This window comes from Psittacula echo, assembly GCF_963264785.1.
Source record: "Psittacula echo genome assembly, chromosome: Z".
In the NCBI taxonomy this organism is placed as follows: domain Eukaryota; kingdom Metazoa; phylum Chordata; class Aves; order Psittaciformes; family Psittacidae; genus Psittacula; species Psittacula echo.
Genome location: NC_137742.1, coordinates 74,094,841 through 74,122,814, shown reverse-complemented (window position 1 = coordinate 74,122,814; position 27,974 = coordinate 74,094,841). Strand labels below are relative to the sequence as shown.

Genomic DNA, 27,974 nt, shown 5'->3' with positions numbered 1-27,974 from the left:
CCTAGTATTGTGCACGTTGATACTGCTCAAGAAATTCTGTCACAGTAGCAAAACACAGTCCATCAGCAAGCATAAACACACTGTAGGCTTCCTAGGTCTTTGCTTGGGTAGGGATAACAGAAAGAAATGAACATATCAGCACACCAACACACACCAAAACAGACAAGACTTACCTGACCCCATCCAGAAAGGCAGGTTGCTCCTGCAGAAAATAGCCTCTAATAGTTTAAACAACCCAAAAAGTAATGAACCACTAAGTTTGCATAGGCACTCGAGCTCCTCCAAAACAGTACTTTAAAGCAAACTTCTTCACAGACAGAAACAAGAGGAGAGAAGCTGTACGTTGTTGCTAACCTACATAAAATGCGTAGAGTACAAAAGAAGTTGTGTTTCTGGCCACTTCCCACTGAAGTTTTGAGCTCATTTTATGACACTGTTGTGAAATCATATTAAAACACTTGTAAACTGATGTGGCAGGATGTTCAGTCTCTGTGGCAAGCACAGAACAGGTTGAATTTTCAAATCTGTGGCAGGTACACTTGCCCTAACAAAAGCCCTGACAAAGACCTGACCAAAGCCTGCAGAAGCTTCTCCCCATGGACAAAAACCCAGGAGAGTTTCCCACATGCATAGTTCTTGTTTTACCTGTGTGATGGAGGTCAGCAGGTACAAAGGCAAGGAAGTTGGGTCCTGAGCCCTTGCAGTCTACAAGACCATGTCTGACCACAGCTCAGATTTGACCAGGGTATAAATGGAGCCCTGCTGGGGAGTCATTTGGAACCAGTCCTCCTTGGAACAGCAGGCCTGCAGTAGGAGATTCCCCTGTTGAGTCAGCATGCTGTCCCAGGAAACTCCTTGAGGTTGGGAGCCCTCTCTTTCTTAGATGAGGCGTTCTGGATCACTGGCCATAAAATTTAAGAATCAGCAGTGAAGTGACAAGACTGTGTGACATCCAGAATCAGTAGTTCATGTTGGTGAAGCTTTAATTGAGTTTGAACAATAAATTTTGGTTAGCCTCAATTTATTGGTTCTGTGTCAGACTCTCAATTATTTTTAAGGATAAGAAAAATCTCCTCTGGTTTGGGTTATGAAACAAAACAAAGATGCAGCAGAAGCTATAGCTACCATATTACAGCTGATGTCAGAAACCTTTACTTAAGGTTTCAGTCATATTTCACCCCTAGAGACTTCCAGATTTTGGATGCAAAGTAAGCAGGCAAAAATTCTATCCATTTACTAGCAGGCTAAGCACAATGAAGACGACAAAATATCACAGTTGAAAGGGTGCCTTGTTCCTTCCAAGAACTATTATGTTTGCTTCATCACATGCTTAATTAATACTTACTGTACCATCTTATAGAATCATAAAATAGTTAGGATTGGAAAGGACCTTCAGATCACCCAGTTCGAGCCACCCTGCCATGAGCAGGGATGCTTCACACTAAACCATGCCACCCAAGGGTCTGTCCAACCTGGCCTTGAACACTGCCAGGGATGGCACTGTTCTGTGAAAAAAAAGTGATTATGAAATGATTTCATTATTAATGAAAGTGATTACCACTTCTTTGGGCAACCTGTTCCAGTATCTCGCCACCCTTACAGTAAAGAACTTCTTCTTTATATCTACCCTGAACTTCCCCTGTTTAAGTTTGAATTCGTTACCCCTTGTCCTATTGCTACAGTCCCTGATGAAGAGCCCCTCCTTAGCATCCTTGTAGGCCCCCTTCAGATACTGGAAGGCTGCTATGAGGTCTCCACGCACTCTTCTCTTCTCCAGGCTGAACAGCCGCAACTTTCTCAGCCTGTCTTCATACGGGAAGTGCTCCAGTCCCCTGATCATCCTCGTGGCTTCCTTTGGACTTGTTCCAACAGTTCCATGCCCTTTTTATGGTGAGGACACCAGAACTGCATGCAGTACTCCAAGTAGGGTCTCACGAGAGCAAAGGGGCAGGATCACCTCCTTCGACCTGCTGGTCATGCTCCTTTTGATGCAGCCCAGGATACAGTTGGCTTTCTGAGCTGCAAGTGCACACTGAAGCCAGCTCACATTAAGTTTCTCATTGACCAATGGCCCTAAGTCCTTATTGGAGCTTACTTAATTTTTTGTACTGTATAGAGAAAAAACCAAACTGATCGGAGTAAGAGAAAATATAATATCGAAAGGATGACTGAGAAAGTACTCCTGAGAAAAAAAAAACAACATACATATCTTCCCAAGCTGCTGTTTCTTCATATAACAAATCCCTTCTAATCTGCTTTTGAAACAGTATTGCAGAAGAACAACAGGACTGGGAACAATTTGGGAAGATTGATGGCTGAACTGGTAAGTCTGCAAGATGTACCACTGATGTCCTCCTCTCTGTAAAGTGGCTCTGACTGGAAGGAGTCAGAGCCAAAAGCAAGTTTACAGCAGTTCCTTCCTTTTACATGCAGACCACAGTGGTATCAGTCATCTACACTTCCATCACAACTCCTTCTGAAAAGCACCCAGAATTCCTGCCAACAGAGTCCATACATATGGGGCATATACAGCCCCAGTCCAGCCTGCAAGCTCATCTGCCCAGCCTCTGCTCCTTCATCCCAAGAAGGGATAGTGAACAGCTGTCAGGAATTATTCTTCCTGCTGCAACAGCATGCTTTCAGAATGCATATGCCCTATCCAGTCCAAAAACTGGGAAGCTTATGGATGAGGTCCTGCACAAGCTGTATTTCAGAAGGTTGCTTCTTTATGCCTCTCAAAGCACCTGTCCGGTCTTTCTAGTAGTTACGTTTAAGAAGACCGGTACTGGGAGCACACTGACATGGTGGCAAAGCTGGAAATGGACTGAGACCAAACATGGATTTCCATAAGCTAGCCTGGGCTATCCTGATTGTCACAGCCGTTTCTCACTTTCACAGAAACGCTACAGACTAGTTGTGGGAACATAAGATGAATTATGTTAAAAAAGATGTTGCTTGCATTAGGAAAGTAGATAGGTTTTGCTTAAGTAACCCTCCTGATCAAAGTAGTTTGAAACTTTCTGCTTCTTTGTCATCATGATGCAGAGTCTTCCAAAGAGGAGGCATTTTGAGCTCAGTGGTTTCTCTTTCTCAACCATCCAAGCATCCATTTCTTCACTTTGATTTTTGTGGAAAAACATACGCCAGATTTATTGGACACTGAGCAAGTAAACTGCATGAATGAAGTTAACATTCCTTCCAAATGCAACTTCACCTAGTCTCTTACCATACTAACCTGCCTTTCAAAGTTTTGGACATCCTTTTCCCATTATTTTGAGCGTAACTTGTGTCTTAATGAGACGAAGCAACAAGAAACTGAAAAAAGCCTCCATTTATATTCAGGCTTGTGATTCAAGTTTTGCCATTTAGCCCATTTCCAGACTACATCAAGTCTGCAGCAAGATGAAGGTGCTGAAATAGAGTGGTGGGCTGGCAAAGACATTTAAATCTTCACTTAAACCCATTCTGAACGATATGTTTTTAGCCTGAAGCTAAGAAACAAAATTCTGTGCATGCAACTGATGCACTGAGTGGCAGGACATAGATATTATTTCTTTCTATTCCAAACTCAGATGAGGTGATGGTTACTTTTTCAGGAAAAGGCTGATTTTACAGTTACCTAGTTGTACAGAGTGGAGAAGAAATGCTCATGTTTTATTTTCACTCATTTGTAAGCGGGTATGCAATATCCAGAGCAGTTAGCACTGCCCTAATGTTAAACATTAGAGAGAATGTCTAAATTATTGTAGGGGAGGTGAAAGATTTAAACATAGAGGAATGATATCCATTTTATGCACAACTGGTTTCCACCCCTAGTTGTGCACATAGTTATACCAACCACAACACACCACAGTCTCTCCCAGCATAAGAAATAAGACTCAATGCATTCTGGCCTTATCTCCTCACACTCACTGATGAGGTAAAGTGCCCCACAAAGACAGGAAGAGAAGTACTGATAATCCTGGCAACTCAGCATGGATCTGAAGTGATACAGCTTCACAGCACATGTGAGATCGATTGCTTCACTCAGAGAGAAGGTAAGGACTTACATGAATGCAGATTCAGCATTATTTCAAACATGCCTCGATTCATGTACATCAGGCCTAATGCAAAGGAAGAAGTCCTCTTCTGTAATTGTCTGTAGACAGCTTTTTTCTTTTAAATCATTAATAAATGAAATTTCTGTCCAAATTTCTAACGAAGGAAGAAACAACTTGAAATAGATGCTGAAGTCCAGGAGGTTTTTAACTAACATTATATCTAGCATTTTTTAAAGAAGGTGCACAGCTGTTCAGAACATATGCTCTCGCTTCTATTGGGCTGCAGGGAATTCTGCACTACAATCAGGCTAGGAACAGGTGAGGGCCAAGCTCTATAAACTCACACAGTAACACTAGCAGTATGCTCCAAATGGTGGGTACGCTCAGGATGCAGACATCCTTTTCTTTGTCATGTCTAGGAAGAGCTCCCAAGATTTCCAGTGCAGTCCTTTAAAAAACTCCCAACATGTAAAAAGCTATCCTGTAACCAGTCACAAGCTTACTTCTGTATGTTACTACTGAACTTTAGCTCTTACCCAGTGGCTCTCCACATTGCAAACAACAAGTTGAGAGCACACTGAGATGGCGAAAGAACAAGAAAGACAGAATGAAGGATAGGTCATTGTATATAGAACGAACCTTTTGCTTGTAACCAAGCGACCTGGACCCCAGGTGTACTCTATAACAATGATATGCAAGAGAACTCTTCAGTTAATGTTTAGCGGATGAAGCCTTAGGTGGCATGGTTTAGTGTGAGGTGTCTCTGCCCATGGCAGAGGGGTTGGAACTAGATGATCTTAAGGTCCTTTCCAACCCTAACTATTCTATGATTCTACGATTCTATGAAAGCAGAACAAACTAAGGAGCTGGCAAACGGACAACAAGGCTGGCCAACTCCAAAGTTCAGCCAAAGGACGAAGTGATGAAGAGGAAGATGATGAAGAACCGACCACTAGGGGTCCCAAAGACAACTACCACATTATTGTGCACATGTTGGAAGAATTTTCTAGATATATGATGTAACGCATAAGTAACTTCATGAATATGCATGTAATGTACTGAATATACATGTTTAATGATTATAAAATCACAGCTTGTTTGGTGCTCGAGCAGGACATGCTTGGAGGAGCTATCCTCCGTGTCTCCCTGCGCCACAATGAAGAATACCTGCTTGTCAACTTAAACTTTGTTGGCGAGTTCTTAGAATCAACATACATATCTAGTTTTCAAAGAGTAAAGAGTTACCTTGCACTTTCCCCCACATTTTTTAAAGAAAAAAAATCTTGTTCTGCTAGAATGACCAACATATAGTCTTACTCACACCATCTGGTAACAGGACAATGAACATAAGAGTTTTAGCCAGGAATCCCCAATACCATATGAGATGGATTGATGATGGATAAATTCCCATTTTGTGTTGATTTCTAGTCATGGCAAGCCTAGTGTTAGATACTTAAATAGAATCTAGGATTGAAACACACAAAAATGTAGGAACAAGAGAAGAAGATTAAAGTATCTTGAAAACTATGCCAGCTGTTGAGCTTAGTGACCATAAACACTGCCTCTTCTGTGCTGATTACAGCTGTTTGCCATGTTCAGACAGCAAACCTTGATCAGTCACTACAGTGAATAAAGATCACAGGTGGCATGCTAGGCCCAGTGACCTTCAATAGGCCAAAAATGTTTTTTCTAAACATCCCATGCTGTACGTGCTAATCTATGCAGCCTAATATTTAGAAAAGTAATTAGCATTGCTCTTTTCACATCGCAGTGGTAAACTAGGCACCAACAAGCAATATGCCAGAAGCCACATGGAAAAGGATTTTAAAAGAACTGACTCACCACCATGGTGCTGTAGTGACTATTCAGATAAAGTTACATGTCTGAACAAAAAACAGCTTCTCCAGTTACAAGGGAAACTGACACCCAAGACCTTTTGAAGTAGGTGCAGGTTCATGGGAATGCTGTTTTCCCCACACTCCCAGCATTTCTGTGATAGCTCAAAGCAAGACAAAGCTACTGCTCCCAGCATGTCCATGGGGAGCTCCCAGTTAAGGCAGATGTACTGCTTTTGCTAGGCTGCCAGTCATGCGTTGGAGGTTCCATCATGATTCAGGCGCAGACTCTTACTGCAGTTCCTAGAAAGAAACAATAAAGTGCAGGAAGGTGTTTGCTTTTCTAGCACTGCTTGCTCCTAGACAGAAATCTCAGTTTTCTGCATCCAGCAGGCAAAGCACAAAATCCCTAAATGTGAGGTAATTAATCTTGCTCACCAGTGTTCTACTGCATAGTCAGGATGAAGTTCATAGAGACAGAATGATAAATACACGGAAAAAGAAGAAAGGAGGATGCTAATTCTGTGAGACTTTGAACAAAGCTGTGAAATTCCCTTTGGAATTCTCTCCAGTATCCCCCTTGTTTAACCTCAAAAAAGCTACTGTTGATAGAATCTTCATATTTATTAAGGACCATCTGGATGGAGGCTCTGCCCTTCCTCATTGAGCACTTCATTTAGTTTATATTTACTTTTGCTGATAGTGCAGATATATCATCACCCAAGTTGATGAACGCATTGAACAGAAAGGACTATGATCCAAATGCTCTAGAGCATCCTTAGAAATAATTTCCAGCTCTTCAGGTCCAGCACAGAGATCCTTCTAGTGTACCAGTCTTGCTTCTCAGACTAAACCCAAAACATGGCTTTGTACCAGCTACTAGGAACAAAAATAACTCTGTCCAGTCAAAACCAGGACAACCAGTCACTTGCCCCTAGAGCATGTACATAAACTCATTTGTTCAGTCTGTCTTACATAGACTAGGCTTGTAGGAAGAATCATAGAATCATAGAATAGTTAGGGTTGGAAAGGACCTTAAGATCATCTAGTTCCAACCCCCCTGCCATGGGCAGGGACACCCCACACTAAACCATGTCACCCAAGGCCTCATCCAACCTGGCCTTGAACACCGCCAAGGATGGAGCAATCACAACCTTCCTGGGCAACCCATTCCAGTGCCTCACCACCCTCACAGTAAAGAATTTCTTCCTTATATCCAATCTAAACTTCCCCCCTTTAAGTTTGAACCCATTACCCCTTGTCCTGTCACTACAGTTCCTGATGAAGAGTCCATCCCCAGCATCCTTGTAGGCCCCTTTCAGATACTGGAAGGCTGCTATGAGGTCTCCACACAGCCTTCTCTTCTCCAGGCTGAACAGCCCCAACTTTCTTAGCCTGTCTCCATATGGGAGGTGCTCCAGTCCCCTGATCATCCTCGTGGCCCTCCTCTGGACTTGTTCCAACAGTTCCATGTCCTTTTTATGGTGAGGACACCAGAATTGCACACAATACTCCAAGTGAGGTCTCACGAGAGCAGAGCAGAGGGGCAGGATCACCTCCTTTGACCTGCTGGTCACGCTCCTCTTGATGCAGCCCAGGATACAGTTGGCTTTCTGGGCTGCGAGCTCACACTGAAGCCGGCTCATGTTCATTTTTTTATCGACCAACACTCCCAAGTCCTTCTCTGCAGGGCTGCTCTGAATCTCTTCTCTTCCCAACCTATAGCTGTGCCTGGGATTGCTCCGACCCAGATGTAGGACCTTGCACTTGGCATGGTTAAACTCCATAAGGCTGGCATCAGCCCACCTCACAAGCGTGTTGAGGTCCCTCTGGATGGCATCCCTTCCCTCCAGCATATCAACCGAACCACACAGCTTGGTGTCATCAGCAAACTTTCTGAGGGCGCACTCAATCCCACTGTCCATGTCACTAACAAAGATGTTGAACAAGACTGGTCCCCACACCGATCTCTGAGGGACACCACTCGTTACCGGTCTCCAGCCGGACATCGAGCCATTGACCACAACTTTTTGCGTGCAGCCATCCAGCCAGTTCTTTATCCACCAAGTGGTCCACCCATCAAATTGATGTCTCTCCAATTTAGAGACAAGGATGTCATGTGGGACAGTGTCAAAGGCTTTGCACAAGTCCAGACAGATGAGGTCAACTGCTCTGCCCCTGTCCATAAGTTCTGTAGCCCCATCATTGAAGGCCACCAAATTGGTCAGGCAGGATTTCCCCTTAGTGAAGCCATGCTGGCTGTCACCAACCACCTCCTTGTTTTTCATGTGCCTTAGCATGTCTTCCAGGAGAATCTGCTCCAAGAGTTTGCCAGGCACAGAGGTGAGACTGACTGGTCTGTAATTCCCCGGGTCATCGATTTTCCCCTTCTTGAAAATGGGGGTTATATTTCCCTTCTTCCAGTCGTCGGGAACTTCACCTGACTGCCATGATTTTTCAAATATGATGGACAGTGGCTTAGCAACTTCATTCGCCAGCTCCTTCAGGACCCGCGGATGGATTTTGTCAGGTCCCATGGACTTGTGTACGTTTAGGTTTTTAAGATGGTCTCTAACCAGATCCTCTCCTACAGTGGGCCTAGGGTCCTCATTCTCAAGAAGGCTGTCTTGATTTGGTATTTGATTGCAAATGTTTCATGCAGTCTATGAACTACACTTTATTCCTTCTGAGAGGCAGACAGACCTGGAAGAGCCGTGCTAACACAGCGTTATGGATGCTATCACTCTGGCCTGACATTATCTCAGCTGTTCACTTCAGTTCAAACGCAGCATCTCTAGCCACTACTCCTTTGGGAATCTCTCTCAAGCATGATGTATCTCCTATACCTGATCCAAGCAATGATGCTTGGTTACACACTAGGTAACAGGCCTGTTTCTGTGACAGGCCACATGTTATTGCATCAGCTATTGCAGCAGCTACAAACTGATGCTAGGGGGAAAAAAAGAATTGAAAGCTTGCATAAGAAAGCAGTTGGAAACACATTACTCAGAACACACTTGGACAGAGAGTCCAGCTCTTGCAAAGGAACAACAGGGATATATTATACTGCTGGTCTGAGAGAACAGTCCTTTCAGCAAATAGGTTGGGGATAAGGCAACGATGTAACACAATTCCTGTGGATCTGGGTGCACACCCAGCCAAGATGAGACTCACAATGCACCAGGAACTGAATTCCCAGGGATTTTCTCTGCATTTCCAGAGCAGATTTCCTGAAGACAGGGCAGACACTTATGAATATCATCACTGTCCAGTAGATGTGCTTGGCTGCCAGGAGATGACAGCTTCTTATAAATATACCTTACCCTCAGGTCAAGTGTTTCCTCAAAAAGCCTTTCCAAACCTTGATATAAAGGTTGCTTTCTTTCATTCAACATAACCTACAAATCAAGGAAAAGAGTGTATTTTATGGGCACTATCAGCAGAAGAAACTTCAAGCCTGATTAAACCTAACCTAATTCTAACCACAAACAGCATGGAATCATATGGATCAATAGTTTATTTAAATATGCTTTTGCCTAATCCTTGACAAGAACTTTAGGCTCCTATTTCAAACTAGCCCTTACATTGATTTCCAGAGTTGATCAAGAATTACAGTACATTGGTAAACAAGGAATAACTGACAAAAAGCTGGTTTGTTTTCTCTCTCTCCTAAAATGCATTCTGCTGAAGTATGCAGATTCCCCCTGTCCAGAATTAAGCCATGTGAAATAGTCAGAAGGGCTTCATGAGATTAGTTAGGCTAAATGGATAGCCACATAACATTCTTATGTTCATCAGACAGCACAGCTAACAAACAAACACAACAAACAGCAGTAAACATTTTGAGGCCAACCAAATTGCAGTCCAAAGGTCTTCCTTAGAAGTAATAAATACATAACATAACTCACCTGGGAAATACAAACTGAACCTTTGAAAACTCTCCAAAAAGATGCCTTTGGATTTTCATTTGTCAAGTAAAATACAAAGGCAACATCTATGCAATTAAAAAACAAACAGAAAACCACATGTTTGAATATAATGGAATATAACCTAACCTCACCAAGGTTTATGGAAAGACTTTTTCTATTTTTATCAGCATTAGGACAAGATGACTGGAATCCAAATACCTAGATCTCAAAACACTAAATCATAAATTAGAAACATATGGCCACATAGCCCAAAAAATTTACAGACTGAACAGCCAACAAATAGGAAACGGATGCAGATTGTATGAGAAAAATACAGCCACATAATTAATGTCTGCACAAGCAGTTCAAACAGTCCAAACTGCTCCAACAATGCCACCTTTAACCACTACTTTATGTGACAGAAAAAGAAAGGATGCTACCAAGAATAGCATTTCAAGGCTCACAGGTACCCAAAAGTGTCTCATTTTGGTCAAAAAAAACCCAAACAAATCCATGTGAGAAGTGAGAAAGGAAAGAAGGAATCTACACAAAGATGTAGCTTTGCACCTTCCTTGTCCAACAGAGGGAAAACCAGGAAGTCTGAATCTGATCAAGGGGAAAAAAAGGCCATAAGCAAACTGACCAACCTTTTTTTAGTGAACTAATACAATGTCATTCTTTTGGTCATCCCTACCATGTACACAGATGAAAGCCTTGCCATTGCCAAGCTGAGCAATACATACTTCAACTCCAATTGCTCACAGTTTCATCTTTCCACATGACAGTACAAACCATCTATATTCAAGAGTGAGGTCCAGAGCAGCATTTCTAGATAACAAGGCACGTGCAGGTACATTAAAAACCATCACAGCATTTAGTGTTGACTGAGCATCTTCTGAAACGTGGGTTTGCATGCTAAAGAACATTTCTGTTTCATAGCAGCTGTAATATCCATGTGAACTGCCATGATCACATGTTCAATCGTCTTCTCTTACCAGTCATGATTCTCTGGGCTTCATATGGTTCCATATATCCAGTATTTTCCCCTTTTCCCATCCTGTTCAACTCACTTTTGGCATCATATGGATCTGAATAGTCATCAGCTATCAATACCTGAAAGACAGGAAAGTAACTGTTATTAGAATCCCCAATCAGATGGCAGTAACACCTTACCAGGAAAAAAAAACACAACCCCACAGTTTCACACAGCTACATGCTAAGCCATCTTCTAAGCACAGTCTGAGTTCAGAGGACAAATACACAACTGCCACAAGTCAGTTATTAAATGGTGCTGAAGTAGAAATGTACTCCATACCAGAAACCTCACAGGGCAGACTCTATGTCAAAGGGTTTCTGACTAGCACAAGATATGGAATAACTGGGATGCACAAATTAGAAAGATCCAATCAGCCAGCATATTCAATCCAATGCAACTCTTATCAGAGAAGGCTGCTAATATTCAAGAAAACAAAAATCGGACAAATCACACTTTCACTTACTTCACTCCTTGTTTTTAAGTATATCAGCTACAACTGAAAATACTGCTAAAAACTTTCCAAATAAATACTCAAAGGCTACTCTTTCACTAAATTAATAAAAAGCTTTTTAATTCTAGTTGTCAGTTGAAAAGGAACAAGACACGAAGTACACTTCTTGTTTAAACTTAGTTCCTTGAACCCATCTGTGCCATTCTTTCAAGGGAACATTATATTTACCTGTATTTTGTGAACTAGAACAAAAGGTAGCAAAAAGAAATTATCTGTCAGAAGAACAACTTGCCCTGTAGTTTAGAAAATCTTAATCCCTACCCTTCATTATCATAGCCCTCTGACCCCTGCATGATCATTGTACGCTGTGTAAGCCCCACTGGTTATGGCGGCTTTTAAATCAGTTGATTAAAGCAACAGGAATCATTCCTCCCTGTTTTTGAAGGGGTAGAGTTAATCTGGGTTTCTAGAAGCTGGTAAGGAGCACAGCAAAGGAAAAAATCCTCATATGAGAATTACTGCAGAGCACAGAGATGTAATGCAGGACAGGCAAAAGAGATTGAAACAGAGAAAGCAGAGGCAGGCCTCAGCATCAAAATACCCACAGAATTGTAAAATAATTCATGTGGGAAAAGACCCCAGGATCCCTCACTCAAAGCAGAGCAAGCCTAAGAAGTTCTGCCCAGGAAGTCTATTCTCTTTAACAGGGATTCTTCACCCAAGACTTTTCCTTTCCCACCATTTACTCTACATCTTTAGGAGCAGCACCAGTAAGACCAACAGCTTCAATCTTGCCAACAAAGAGCAGGTTGCACATTGCCAGCTAAAAGACTGAGGCTGCACCTGGTTTTGTCTCCTGCTGCCAGCATATCACACCATACAGAGCAAAGAACAGGAGATACACGTACTTCCAGACCAAAAACCAGCACAAAGGCCATGGAGTAAATGAACACTATTGGGAAATGCAGAGGTCTCCTTTAATATTAGGAACAAAACATCTAACACAGTCAGGTCCTGCAACACTGTGACTTTCTATTATTTATTTTTATTACCAAAAAACAAACAAGCAAGCAAAAAACCAGAAAACAAAACCCTAAACAAAAAGAAAAGGAAAAAAAGTCCCCCCCAACCCAACCAAACAAAAAAAAACAAACCCCAAAACCACAAACAACTCAGTTGACCAAAAAACCTCCACATCCCTCACCGTAAGTTCCCAATCCCTGAACTACAGATCACTCACAAGCACATGCCAAAGAAGGGACATTTTAGAAGATGCATTTGTTATGACTGAACTCACAGCCGTGAGTGTCAGAGCAAGACTCAGCTGCCCTACAGTCACAGGTTAACAGCTGGGATATCAAAGTACCTGGAATTGCTGTTTTAATAGTATATTAATTTTGTTTTCCTCCACTCCATGTTTAAATTGACTGGAAGTTTCTGTTTAACCTGAAACCACCAGACTGACCTGTATAATAGTGGGAGGAAAAAAATAATCCTTTCTCTCATTCACTGTCCAAAATTGCTGCCTCATTATTGCAAAAACCAGTTAAACCAAAGGAAAAAAGCCCCCTCCCCCATGTCTGGTGACATATCCCCAAGCAGCAAATAAGTGACAGCAGCTGCAGACACTTAAGTCAATGTCAACAATGCGTGTCAGGCAGCAGTAATTTCTCCTAGTCACGAGGACAGATTTATGTCCCAAAGTGCTGCAGCTGAAATGCCATCCATTTAGTCTTCTGATGCAATCCCGTCAAGAACTGCTGGGCGGTAGTATGGGCTCTGTGCTGCTCTCCCACTACAAATGCTGGCAAGTAATACTTGGCAATCCTTAGCATAATTGTACTATAACATGAAACAGAAAGGATTTCAACACTTTTGTTATTTCTTCTTCTCCATTTGCCAAAAAAATATACTAGGAGGAAAATCATACATATATAAATATACATAATATATGCATATATAAAATGCTGTCAAACAAGATAAAAGTCAAAACTGATCTGTTTTAAGCATAATGGTAACCTCTTCAAGAGCTTTACTGTACCAAACATGAACAGAAGGACTAAAGCAACTAATTTATTATTCAGAAGAGGTCGAACAAAGCAAAAGATGCTTTCTAACAAGAAAATTGAAAAAATGTAAGAAAGTTCAAATCCATATTAACTTATTCTTGTTGTTACCATTATCATTGTTATATTTTATTACCTGTAAATCTGTACCAGATCAGACTGTGACTGGAAATATATCCACTACAGTAATTCCTGGAGTGCAAATCTCTCGTAGCTTAGACAGTGGGTGTAAACTCTTCCCTTTCAGATAAGTAATAGTGTCACAAGCACTGCGAGATTCTATACAGCTCACCATAACTATGTTCTCAATCAGGTCACCCATCAACTTTGTCAGATTGGGCAAACTTGCTCCCCTGAATGATAACTAAAAAAAAAACCTTCTCTGAAAACAATAGCAAAATAGCAAACAAACAAATCCCAAGCCCACCTCTCAGCACTCAGTCAGGCAGAAAGAGCCATCTGATGCACCTTCCAGAAGATGCGTATCAGTATTTCCTTATTAAGAGTAGCTTTACAGCTCTGAGATGTCTGAGGGCTTCCCAGGTGACTGTTTCCATATATCTTAAAATTTACTAATTCTCAGCTTCACTGCCAACATTTAATTTCTTCTGTACTTCCTAACAGCTATAATTCTCCCCATCTAGGAACTTTCAAGTTTTAGTACCTCTTTCAAAAAGAAGCTTTCATTCAAAAAGGCTTGAAAACCTCAGATAACAATGCTTGTTAGTTCTATTATAACATACCTACTGTAAATGTCTAAACTCTAAACTCCTTTTCACAATCCCATTATGGAAGATTTCTCCTGTTCTCTTAGGAAAAAGAGCTCCTACTCTGCAGGACTTTGTGCCATCTTCTCACAAGTTACTTTTACCTTAGCAATCCCATCTTCCAAGCCTACATGCAGTAGGTCAGACAAAATCACACAATGCACCAGCAGTCTTTTGAGGAACTACAGGGTTCTGATTACAAGAGTTTTCTACTCATGGTACAGATAATAAATAAAACATTTGCTTCATCCCAGAGGTATGAATATGTTTTCCTCATACCCCTCTATGCCATCCTCCCAAAGCACAAGCTTGCCAATGTTACATGCAGGTTCTGTTCACAAGTCTGTGAGTATTCCAGCTACATTCTTTGCATGTCTAGTGGAGCTCTCAGCTCTCCAGATCACAATCTTAAGCATTCCCATGCCATGTGGTGAAGATCTAACGTGAGTGCTTCATGCTGTCAGCTGTCTCCTATGGGCACATAGAAACAGGCATTTGCATGTGACAATCAAAGTGTCTCCAAGTATCTGAAGTAGCTAGGCTACCCAGGATCTAATGCTGTACCTGCCACATAGATGCAATCAGAGGAGTGGCGGCATGCTGAGGTTTTGTAACTGCAGGCTAGAGACGGCATTCACACACAGGGTTTGACGTTTGGGGCAGGACAAGAGTAAATTTCTCTCTGTCAAATCCTGTCACCTTTCAAGTGGGTCCTACCTTTCAAAATGAATCACAGCTATCAGGGAATCCCCAGACAGCCTCAGGAAGCTGTTTAAATTCAAAATTCTTGTCTCAATTTGCTGCATTAGTCAGGGATATTTTTAAAAACTGTGGCTTATCTCTTAATAGAATGCAAGTTTATCAGTGAACTGTGAACTGCTACAACTATTAATTCCTGCTCTACACAAGCCGTTCCTTTTTGCACCCCTTATGCATGATATTATTTTCTAACATGTAGATCTGGTAACAGTAACTTGAAGCATGAGTAACTTCAAGCTAAAGAAACTCCAAAACATAAACAGAAATGCACTGATCAAAGGTAAGTGAAACTTGCATTTGAGCTTCCACAATCAGAGAGATCAACAAGGGTTTAGGGAACACTCGCAGGAGCTCTGCCTAGCAGGTTGTTAAAACTCAAAGGCAAAAGAAAAGGAGTAAGGCTCAGTTACCAAACAAACTGACAACTGCAAAACCACAGTTTTAGCTAAAATGTTAGAGGTACAAGATCAAAAAATCACAATCTCCCCCCTCTCCCGCTCCCCAAAATCAAATACAAGGTGAGATTCTGGTTTTCTCCTTTAATATGAATGAACTAAAGTGCAAGCTTCACTTTGCTCTTTTACAGTCAAAAAATACCACTTAAGACCTACCTATATTATTATGTTAAATACAAGTTTAAGCAAGGATTTGCATACACAAAAGCATGATTTGCACATGTTGCCAGAGGAAGAAAACAAACAAACAAAACCCAAAGTAAACAAAAACAAAACCAAACAGAAAAACCACAAACAAAACAAAAAAACCCACATAATCTTTCAGATACCTCTATGTGAGTTACATTCTAAAGGTAACAAACGAAAAAGAAGAAAATGAGATCTTACCACACTGAAATAAACTGAGTCTTTAGGAATAACCCTCCTCTGAACTGAAAGAAAATACAAAAGATCTACCCTTGAAACAGCAACTTCAGCACAGAACTGTTTGTTATTTGATTTAGTGGCTATAATGATTAAGGACACACTATTCTGGAAGCATCCAAGAAGAATTATGCTAACTAGCATGAAGCAGAAAAACAAAAGACCTCTCCTGTCAGGCAAACCTTTGGGACATTTATTATAGGACACTTTTCTGGGGGAAGATTTACTATTAAATATTATATGTTATAAATATATTACTAACATATATTTACATTTTTTAGAAAAGGACAAAGCATCTATTCTTCTCTTGGCTTTTGTGACTGGCAATAAATTATAGTCAATGTGACTGTCAGCAGAAGTACAGAAGTCAAGAACACTTAGAAATTGTGAATTTGTGTCAGAAAACACCATGGTTAACACATTTACTACAACATAATGAAAATTTCTCATCTTTTCTGAGAATTTACAGTGACAAAGACCAGTCACTAGCTACAGTAGAAGTCACTCTATCACAGAATCATTAGGGCTGGAAGGGACCATTGGAGATCATCTAGTACAACTCCTGCTAAGGCAGGACCACCTGGAACACGTTCCCCTATCTTCCTTTTGTTGCTGACATACTTGTAGAAGCCCTTCTTATTGTCCTTGATGTCCTTTGCCAGGCTTAATTCTAAGTCAGCCCTGGCCTTCCTATCATATCCCTGCAGGCCCTGATGATGTTCCTATACTTCTCCCACTTGACCTGCCCCCTTTTCCTCCTCTCATAAGCTTCCTTCTTGAGTTTAAGAAATCTCAGGACTCATTCATACCTTTGATTTCCAGAGAGGGAAATTCCTTGTCTAAAATGGAATTGAAGCACAATTGGGAAAGATAGATCCTAAATTTCTGAAACAGATGTGGACTGGGAAGCAAGGTGGGAGGGGAAGCCAGTATTTAATAACAGGCTTTCAAGACCTTTTCCCCTATACACAAGGCTTAGTTTTCAGAGATGATGAATTGCTCTTTGTGGTTTCTACAAGTCCACACACTCACAGTGACAGAACCCAACTGCTAACAAGCTGATACATAAACAACAGTTACTGACTTCTTGCCTTCTCATTTTTCTTCCCTATAACCCGGATTCCTCAGGCAGTAAGTGCCATTCCTCACTATGCGATGTGTGTTTCTACTTCACCTACAGCAACGCAGGCCACCCAGATGCTGTTGCTGCAAGTTTAAAAACAGAGTTCTACCTGCTTTCCCAGCAAGGAAAGGGTCCTTCCTTCATGCATTCACGCTACAATTTTGAGCTTGAATACACCTTAGAGCATCTGCTAACAGATACAAGAGTTATGGAAGGAAGGACAGACAGAGCAGTTAATGGGTATTAGCAGGTAAAACAAAAAAAAAACAAAACCAAACAAAACACCAAAAGAAAAAGTCCAACAACAACAACAAAAAAAAATGTATCCCATGTACTGACATTCGCAGAATATGTTTTGTAAAGTCATTTTCTGTATTTCCTGCACAGTGTGCAACTACTCCAAAACCACACCTTATGTCTGTTTCCTTGTCCATGAACTGTTCTACAGTAACATTTACAGAAATAGTGCCATATTCAGGAAGATCAGCACCACAGCCCCTTTCCTCTGTATCCCCAGAATCCATCATACGCTGTTTCAACTGCCAGGTCTCGTATTATTTCCTCCACTTCAGCACAGTGCCTAGCATACTGTTAGTCAACGATGTAATCACAGTGACGCATAGCAGCTAAGGAATGAGAAGTTAAACCATACTCTTTGCCATGGGGCAGTGCTCTGCATGAATGTCCAAGCGTCAGACACTATAACCAACTGCTGGTAGGCAAGGACATATACCAAGATGTTTAGAGACACAAACATCTCTCCTATATGTGTCAGTGAGCTTGGGGAGCAAAGGAACTTGCAAAAAAAATACAGAATAAGCATTCCTTGAGAGATCCAAGCAAATACAATGGCAAACTGTTGACCACAAAATAAGACTGCAAAATATAAATTTACTAGCAAACTTGATGGTTGAAAAACCCCACTGATTCACTTTTTCCTTTCTAGAACCTTTATCTTCATTAATAAGACTAAAAGGCATTTACGTAAGTTCTGATACATATTCTTTCTATGCCTTATTTCTCATTAAGAGTTTAAATCACAATAAACTGCCTAACAATATTCTGGCTATAGAAAGTTTCATTTCTACATTACAACAGTCCTAATGCTCCCTACCAATTTGTTGCAAGTTTACCTTAAGATGATGTGTAAAAAGTGTAATACAGATCTCTTTCTTTATCTGAACAGTTCTGAAGTAAAGGCTGCAGATAATGTCTGTGCCATCATGCAGTATTAAGCTGTATTTATGGTGGCCCAGCTGTTGAAACAGAATTGTGTAACGCTGTTTTAGCTGTGCTTAGTGTCTCAGTACTTCTGTGTTCACATGTAAACTTAATTAAACCCAGTCCTGCACATACCCATGTGAAAATTCAGAGGACAATCCATAGAAGCAAGCATAACTCATTCCTTCTTGCTGACCAGCACCAATATGCAGCACTGCTTTAGTGTCCTCACATCATTCTCTTTCATTGACTCACACAGCCATGCCCAGCTATATACACATGCACTTGATCTGAACAGAGCTCTATTCATTCTTTCATGCTTTTGCAGAAGGTATGCTTGTATGCTTTAGACACCATTGTCAGACAAACTCCACATTCACTTACTGCACAGATTCATCTATAGAATGGGGAAAACATCCCAGCTTGACAGAGCTGTACCTTAGATCTTGCAATAGCTTCCTTACAGAAATGCACTATATTAACATAAGTCTGTTGGCAACACTCAAGGCTCCATGGCAGTTTTTGAACATCAAAGTTACATTAAGACTTAGGTTCCATGAAATCTCTAAGGACAATTAAACCACTGTTCTGGTCAAAACAAGGGTAAGAAGAAAGATAAACCGGGTTGTCCAGGGCCTTTCCCACATATGTTTTGAAAGTCTCCAAAGACAGAAGGTCCACAACCTCTTTCTCAGCAATATGCATGTTTAAGTTTGTAAAATAACATGTAATTATCATAGGATCATAGAATGGTTTGGGTTGGAAGGGACCTTCAAAGGTCATCTAGTCCAACCCCCACCTATATATTTTATATATTGATTTTATATTTATGTGTATGTACATGCATAAATCATCTCAACAGCTGCCACTGTTTGTGCCCTCTTCAACCTTACCTTCAGCAACAGAAGCATGTTGACTCCTCCAGTACACTAAATGCTCTGACTTCAGAGTGGTAGCAGACCCTCTGTGCAGGCCTTCCAGATGCCAAAGAGCCACTCCACGATACTATGCTGCAGCCTTAGGGATATCAATTCTTCTCAACACCAGCATGTAACAAGCTCTAAGTTTTGTGGAGAAGTGATTCAGAGCAGCCCTTTGGAAAAGGACTTTGGGGTGCTAGTGGATGAGAAACTGAGCATGAGCCTGCTTCACTGCGCACTTGCAGCCCAGACACTAATCGTGTGCTGGGCTGCATCACAAGGAGCATGACCACTTGGAGTACTGCGTGCAGTTCTGGTGTCCTCAACTTAAAAAGGACATGGAACTGTTGGAACAAGTCCAAAGGAAGCCACGAGGATGATCAGGGGACTGGAGCACCTCCCGTATGAAGACAGGCTGAGAAAGTTGCGGCTGTTCAGCCTGGAGAAGAGTGCGTGGAGACCTCAGAGCAGGCTTCCAGGATCTGAAGGGGGCCTACAAGGATGCTAAGGAGGGGTTCTTCATTAGGGACTGTAGCAATAGGACAAGGGGTAATGGGTTAAAACTTAAACAGGGGAAGTTCAGGGTAGATATAAGGAAGTTCTTCACTGTGAGGGTGGTGAGGCACTGGAACAGGTTGCCCAAAGAAGGGGTAAATAGCCCTGTTTAAGGCCAGGTTGGACAGACCCTTGGGTGGCATGGTTTAGTGTGAAGCATCCCTGCTCATGGCAGGGTGGCTCAAACTGGGTGATCTGAAGGTCCTTTCCAATCCTAACTATTTTATGATTCTATAAGACGGTACAGTAAGTATTAATTAAGCATGTGATGAAGCAAACATAATAGTTCTTGGAAGGAACAAGGCACCCTTTCAACTGTGATATTTTGTCGTCTTCATTGTGCTTAGCCTGCTAGTAAATGGATAGAATTTTTGCCTGCTTACTTTGCATCCAAAATCTGGAAGTCTCTAGGGGTGAAATATGACTGAAACCTTAAGTAAAGGTTTCTGACATCAGCTGTAATATGGTAGCTATAGCTTCTGCTGCATCTTTGTTTTGTTTCATAACCCAAACCAGAGGAGATTTTTCTTATCCTTAAAAATAATTGAGAGTCTGACACAGAACCAATAAATTGAGGCTAACCAAAATTTATTGTTCAAACTCAATTAAAGCTTCACCAACATGAACTACTGATTCTGGATGTCACACAGTCTTGTCACTTCACTGCTGATTCTTAAATTTTATGGCCAGTGATCCAGAACGCCTCATCTAAGAAAGAGAGGGCTCCCAACCTCAAGGAGTTTCCTGGGACAGCATGCTGACTCAACAGGGGAATCTCCTACTGCAGGCCTGCTGTTCCAAGGAGGAGCAGCTCCAAATAGCTCTCCCCAGGCCAGAGAGGAACTCTTTATCAGGGACTGTAGTGATAGGTCAAGTAGTAATGGGCTCAAACTTAAACAGGGGAAATTCAGGTTAGATATAAGGAAGAAGTTCTTTACTGTGAGGGTGGTGAGGCACTGGAACAGATTTCCCAAAGAAATGGTAAATAGTCCATCCCTGACAGTGTCCAAGGACAGACTGGATAGGGCTTGAAGCAAACTGATCTAGTGTGAGGCATTCCTGCCCATGGCAGGGGAGGTGGAACTGGATGATCTTATGGTCCTTTCCAAGCATAACAATTCTACGATTTTATGCAGTGAGCCCAGAAACTAAGCACATGCTTAGGCACCAGCTCAGAGCCTAGCAGCTATGTGGATTTCTTGGATTCAGGAAGATAGCCCAGCACAGAAACATGTTCACCTTGCATGCTCTCCTCTGAAGCAAGAGAGTGTACACATGAAAAAGTGATGCAAGCATATGATCTTGCTGACTAGGGAACACGTGAACATGGTTCACAGATGCCAGATACACAGGTTGCATGAAAAGTGGTGAAAATAGGACAAATGTCTACCACTATGCCTAGTTCCCTTCTGAGCATTTGTAATGCAGTAGTAGCCCCTTATTTTCAGAATAAATACTGTTGAACATGTTCAGTTACAGTCTCCCACTAAATAGTTCAATAAACACATCATAATTCAGAAGGGGCAAGTCAGTCTTCTCGCTTGAATTCAGTAACTGAGGTACTTTCTTACAATGGTTTGGACCCATTTACTGCAACAGTATACACAATACATTCTCCCTTAAGACTACTACTCCCTCCCTCAATCTCCATGTGTCTAACTGCTTCATACTCCTTCCTGATAGTCTTTCTCTGCTTGCATCTCTCTGTGTCCAGAAGTCCAGAAATCTGAATGGTTCCCAGAGCTGAGGCTGTTTCCAAGCTGAGCAGTAACTGCAGATGCCTGACATGCTTGTAACTGAAGAGCCTACCACATTACTTCAAACAGCCCTAAAGTTACTAAGACTCCACAGACTCAGGTAATAACTGAGTATCTTCCCTTCTTTCCCTTAATAATGAGAGTGATATATGTGGAAAAATGCATTTCTAGCTGTATTATACCTGCACTATAGAACATGAGATGAAAACAATGCAGCTTGCCTTTATGTGTGGCCTTCTCCAAGCCATTTATGCAGGCTCAGAAGACTAGTGGCATCTTTTTCTGGAAACCTTTGACTCAAAGCAGAGCCATCTACCAATGGGAGTCACATGCAGTGGGGAAGTGTGTTTCAGAGTAGAACCAATTGTAATGAGTGGCAGCTTTACACCCTGTTGTAATGGATTAAACATGGGGAAAAGACACAGAGATACATTTGTAGTTTAGGATTTCTAGAAATTATATACTTTCAAAAATAACCTCAACACTGCTTAGATATCTTTAAAGCATTTTCTCAGTGCACCTTAAAATACCAGCTGCTAGATTTTGTTAAATACACCTGACTGTTCTCACTTGCAAGGTCAAATGAAACTTAGACCTTCTGTGTACAGAAGTAAGACAAACATCTTCTCAATTTTTACTAAAATGTTTTAATTATATACAGATATAAATAATGTTCCATGGAGCCTAAGTATTTTTACGGAAAACCTTAAAAGTGCAAACAGCATTTCCACAGGCCATTGCAATGTCAGAAAGATGCTTGTTTCTTACATAAAGGGGGAAAGCTTTCCAGGCAAACAGCTTTAGCCCTCATGCTTGGCCAGATTTCTGCATCACACACTTCCATGGCGGATCCTATGGAAACAAAGGGTTGGGTGTTTGTTTTTTTTTTTTTTTTTCTTATACAAGTATAGAATTCAAACACAGACTTTGTTTTCAGACCTTTGTATACCAAGTCAGCAACTGTGCTGCCCTGAGCAGTTTCCTGCCTGATTGCTGGTGCCACTCATCAAAGACATGCTTTTGCACTGGATTAGTTCTGCCTGTGAAGAACTGAGCTATTCTCTACAGCATCAGATACGTCCTGTGTATACTGGTGTTGCAACAGTGCCTTCTGCATTCAATATCCAGAACTGCTGCACAGATCTGCCTCCACTACACAGTAGGAATGCAAAACGCTGCTCATTATGAAACAATTATCTTTTAAAGGACAAGTATACTACGATTTTAAATCCTAAGAACTTCTTCCAATGGAGTTCAGTTGCCCTTTGAATAGTGTTCCAGGTTCTTTAGCAGCAAACACAGGCAGAGAAATGTTTTGGTTCAAAAAAGTGTAACAGATGAGAAAATACACAAAGTATCCTTTCACAGTAACACTTTCCATTCAACTACTACTACTATCCTGAATTTACACACACCATACAACACCAGATAAAGGAGAGTTGCTGAGAAAGACTTCAAGTAATTCTTTCAGATCCCCGGTTCACCAAGTGTTTTGTCTATTGAGTTGATGTTAAGCCAAGTCTTGAATTTATTCTTACACAAACACAGCAGCTGCCAGGTTGCTCCAGCACATAGCCACCACATATTGTTCTGGCTTGCCTAAGCTCATTTGCTTGCCACAAGAGAGCTAAGAAGTTAACATCTCCCAGGCCAGCACTATAGATGGAAGCCAGTAATTTCCTAAAGTTGTTCTAGCTTGCCTACACTCATTCATTTTTCACAAGAGAGCTAAGCAGTTAACATCTCCCAGGCCAGCACTAAAGGCAGACATCAGTAGCTTCTTATTCCCCATACTGGAGGAAGTGAGCTGCTTCTGCCATGAATTCGAACATAGCCTGCTCTCCCTTGTTTGAAGATAAGCATCGCTGTCAAAGCCCTAAAGCCTGCCTGACAGTACTACCTAAATAAAAAAATTCACCCACTAATCTGAGTTCAAAGACACCTGACGATGGTGACTCTCCCTTGGACATCTGTTGTACAGGTTAGTCACCTCACTGTTAATGATGCATGGCGATTTGGATTTGTCTGCTTGAACTTTAGTCAGTGCTTCTACCTCTATACATCAAACCTTCCTGAAGCCCAGATACATTACATGTCTGTGGTTACTTTTACAAGCTGTACTTGGAATCTTGCAAAATACAATCATGCCTGCCATTGCTTTTAATGTCCATCTCCTTTACTCCCTGAATCAGCTAGTCTATCATTTTTTTTCTTGGGAACTTTGACTTACCTGTCTGTCATTATGCATACTTTGTCATTTGTCCTTTAGAAGTAACCATGCCAAACAAGCACCTTCTTAAATCTCTTCCCATTCTAGTAACTCTTTCCAGTTTAACACACAACTGAGCTCTGCAGACAACACTTTACTGCTGACTAGGCACAAAAATTATAAAGTTGCTCACTGAATTTGCTGAAAACCATACTTCTCACTTCTCATTGAACATTCAGAAAACAGCACTTTATCCTTGTATGCAAAGAAGAAAAAAACAGAGGTGCTAAATGGACACAAGCATTTAACAGACATTAGTGGATCATCAAACACTAACATACTTCTATGGTGACAGGCCTTTAGATCTTTTTTCATTCCTAAGGTACATAGCTTAAGCTATGCTACTCAGGGATTTTCCCCCCTCCATGTTTTTAACATTTCTTAACTCTTCCGAATGTTAAACTTTTAGCTTTTTTGATAACATATTTACTGTCCCCTTTGCTATCGCTTTCTTACAGAAGTTTATTTCCACATGCTTTGCCCCTGAACTAGTTAACTAATTAGTTAACTAAATCTGTTAACTAATGTCCTCCTTTTTTTCCTCATTGAATGACAGGTGTAGGAGACAAGCAATTCTCTGCCTGCCCACTATGACCATAGCTTACCAGATTCACCCGTCAGGCTTTACATTCCAGGGCTGTGAAATATAAGGTACTTCATTTCCACCACTGGGAGGAAAAAACACAACTGAAAAAAAGGTAAGCTATGTAGAGCATCACAACCAAATTCTGTTGTGGATGGCAGCAGGCACATTTTGCTTTTTGCATGTAGTTCACATATAGTTCTTTCTCCCAAAGACAGGAAGAATGTGACTGTGAAATGAGTTTTCTGTTCCTTCTTGTAGGAAAAAACCCGCAACAAGGGCTTGGGAGCAGCAACACAGATTTATGACCACACAGTAGGTTGCACGTTACCTAGCAACAGATGTAGTTCCTGCTTCAAAAATTGCTTCAGCAGCATCACAGTTTAAGCCCAGCCAGCAACTAAGCACCACACAGCTGCCTGCTCACTCCTCCTCCTCAGGTAAGATGAGCAGGAGAATCAGAAGAGTATAAACACGCAGGTTGAGGAGAACAGTTTAATAACTAAAATTAAGTAAAATATAGTGATAATAGAAAGAATACCAACAATAATGATAATAGTAATAGTAGGAAACAACAAGAGAAGAAATAAAAGCACACAAAACCCACATCACACACAATACTATTGCTCACCAGCCGCTGACCAATACCCAGCCTAACCCAAGCAGCAATCTCCCCTTCTGGGTAATTCCCCCCAGTTTATATACTGGCCATGACGTGCTGTGGTATGGAATACCCCTTTGGCTAGCTCAGGTCAGGTGTCCTGACTCTGCTCCCTCCTGACTTCTTGGGTCCCTCCTCCCTGGCAGAGCATGAGAGACTGAACAGCCCTTGACCAGGCTAAATGATATCAAGCATCAACTAAACGATAGGTGTGTTATCAGCATTGTTCTCAGACTCAAACCAAACCACAGCACTGCACCAGGTTACTAAGAAAAAAAATTATCCCCGTCAAAAAAAGGACAAGTGGTGTCTAAAATGGAAAGATAATAAATTAAAAAAAAAAAAAAAAAAAAAAAAGACTAGCAGTTGCACTTGGAAGCATTTTGCTCCAAGCAGTTATTTTCCCTGAACTTGCTGAAAGTATTTGCCAAAAGCAGATACATGGTATCAACACAGGCAGCTGAAAGAAGACTGAATACACTGCAATACAGTGAGACTCTAATCTATTACTCCAACAAAAGAAGTTGCTGCTTTTGCAACTGTTGTCAGGAAGTACACCTAAAATGACATACTATGTAATAAATTTTAGACTTTAGGTCTTGTATCATCACCATTGCAAGCTGATTTATTTGGAATTTCACCTGGACAGGATGTAATTTATCAAGATTTCACAGAAATGTGTCACTAGTCAATGCGATCACGTTACATATTCAAACCTGTATGTACAGATCACTTACACTGATAACATTGAGCACGTTCTCGGAATTCCTGTGATGCAACTTATTACTCTGAAGTTGTAAATGACAATTCACAAAATGAAGAAATATTAATTTCCAATATATGGAAAAACTAGAACTAAACTACCAGAACGAACAAGGCTGGGTGGAATATGTGCTGTGCTTACAAAATAATTAACACTGATTCCCTCTGCTAAGCTTCCCAGTTGTATACCAAGCTCCTGAGCTCAGCACTTTCCAGTGCTGTGTCTACAGTATTTTGCTAGTATTTGAAGGGAACAAAGATTAAAAGATAGGAGAACATTTGCAACTGAGCTAGTAGCTATAATGTTTGCTTAAGGTATCTGCCGGTTGGAAACACAGTTATCAGGGAAGTTGTGATGCTGTTGTACGCAGGACTTCAAACTACTTCACCTTCGACACTGAACTAGAAGTCAAAGAAGCTATACTGGACACATGACAAGTTGTCTCTTTTAAAACAGGCAGTCTGACTCAGGATGGCATCAGATTATTTTTATATATAAAGACTATATACATATATTTGCATGTGGTATGTCGTCATATATATATATATGACCATTCCATACCACATGCAATGGTCTGAGGCCACAACTTTGGGTCACAAGCACAGGGATTCTCAAGTGACTTCAGGGCTCCCCAAGCACTTCATCAAAGACTCACATCCTGTTCTGCAGAAGCATGCCAACCTCAGAGCCTTGCTATCACTCCTGAAGTTGGCACTGCACTACGGCCAGAGCAGAGCTAGGCACACCTGCTCTATCTTACTGGAGGTGAGTTTGAAAGGACTGGGCACTACCGCTTCATGTGCCAACCTTACACATATCCTGCCTGCCCCGAGATATTGAAAAAAGCCAGGCCACCCACTGCAGCACAGTGGAGAGCAGCGGCAGCTTTAGATGCATTCAGATAGGAACTAGTCCTGTTACCAAAATCCCTCCCAGGGGCTGACACAGCCCCAGCCCTACTGCCAAATCTACGGATGCGGTAACAGGACCACAACGCTTACTTTGTCTTTCGTGGCAGAGGTGACTGAGGTCGCCAGCTGCTTGGAGCCCTTGTTGAGCTTCTTGCCTGTTACATCGCGGCCACCGCCACCTTCGACCTTGATAAGCCGGTGCTTCGGGGAGATGTACTTCACGTCAGGTGGCGTGGCCGGGCGGCGCTCGCTGTGGCTGCGGAAGAGTTGAGGGGAGCCGGCTGCCCCGGCGGCGGGGGGCGCGGCACAGCATGACGAGGAGGAGAAAGCCTTGGAGGCCGCCTCGCCCAGATCCTCCGGCACCGAGTAATCCGGGCGGCACATGGCACGCAGCTTCAGCAGCGACGAGCCGGGTCCGCTGTACGGGTCCTCGAAGTCGCGGTCTTTCTGTGCTCGGTAGGCGCGGAGAAGGTCGCTGGTGTCGTCGCGCAGGCGGCGGCGCGGGAAGCCGGGCGAGGTGTGGTGGTGAAGGTAGAGGTGAGGCGGCCCGTCGGGGAGGGGCATGCTGCTGGCACCGTTCCTCTTCTCTCGGTAGTCGGGCCGCGGAGGCTGAGGGGGACTCTTGGTCTTGTTATTGCCCAAGCTGAAGTACTTATTCAGCCATTTGGCCATCGTCTTCCAGGGCCGCGGCCCCTCAGCACCGTGCGTTGCCTCTGGCGCTCGGCGAGCCAGCCCCGCTCACTGCCGGCGCCCGCATGGAGAAGCAAGGCAGCGGGGCGCTTTGCACACACGCCGCTCTTCCGCCCCGCTTAGGCCCTCGCCTCGGCTTCCCGGCGGGACAGAACCCCTCCCAGCCCAGGCCCTCCGCTTCCTCGCTGCTCTCGCGAGCGCAGCCCGATTCCCTCACAGCGCCAAGCGGCCCGGCTTGACCTCAGCACGCACCGGAGAGGCGGGCGCCGCTGCTGCAAGAAGGCCTCGGCCCGCCCACAGCCGGGGCCGGGCCGGGTGGCTGCGGGGTGGGCCGGGGACGGGAAGGGGAAGGGAAAGGAACGGGAACGGAGGTGGGGATCTGTGCAGGATCGGTGTCTCCTTTTCTAAGCTCTGGGAGGGACCGGACCCGCAGCAGCAGCAACACGAGTGTCGGGGGCGCGAGTGTCTGTACGGCCTCTGCCCACCCGCCGTGCCAGAAGGGACGCGGCAGCAGCGGGTGGGACCTGCCGCGTGAAGGCCAGGGGAGCGACTGCCGCTGTCAGGAGACCGCAGGCGCGGGTTTCTTTTTCCCGGCTGGCTTCAGCTCCAGAAGCCTCTCTTTCTCCTGCAGCCAGTTGTCCGGAGGCGCGGTATACTGCAGCTAGGACGATGTGGGGTCAGGCACTGCCTACACTTGTCGGGCTCGGGCTTTTCTAGTACAGCTACGGGTGTGTCCCCTTTCTCATCAGTGGGGTGGGGGCGGGGTCTTTAGGCGGGCCCA

The 27,974-nt window shown here is 42.7% G+C and overlaps 1 protein-coding gene across 1 annotated transcript in view; it reads right to left on the bottom strand.

Moving 5' to 3' along the window:
• SHB (SH2 domain containing adaptor protein B) overlaps positions 1-27,399 on the bottom strand; it is a 61,576-nt gene extending 34,177 nt beyond the window's left edge. The window contains exons 1-2 of the mRNA XM_080637594.1: positions 26,594-27,399; positions 10,779-10,896 (exon numbers count right to left, since the gene is read on the bottom strand). Of these exons, the coding sequence (XP_080493720.1) occupies positions 10,779-10,896; positions 26,594-27,175 (700 nt within the window). The 5' untranslated portion in view covers positions 27,176-27,399. The remainder of the gene's footprint in view (positions 1-10,778; positions 10,897-26,593) is intronic.
• Between the last annotated feature and the right edge of the window lie 575 nt (positions 27,400-27,974).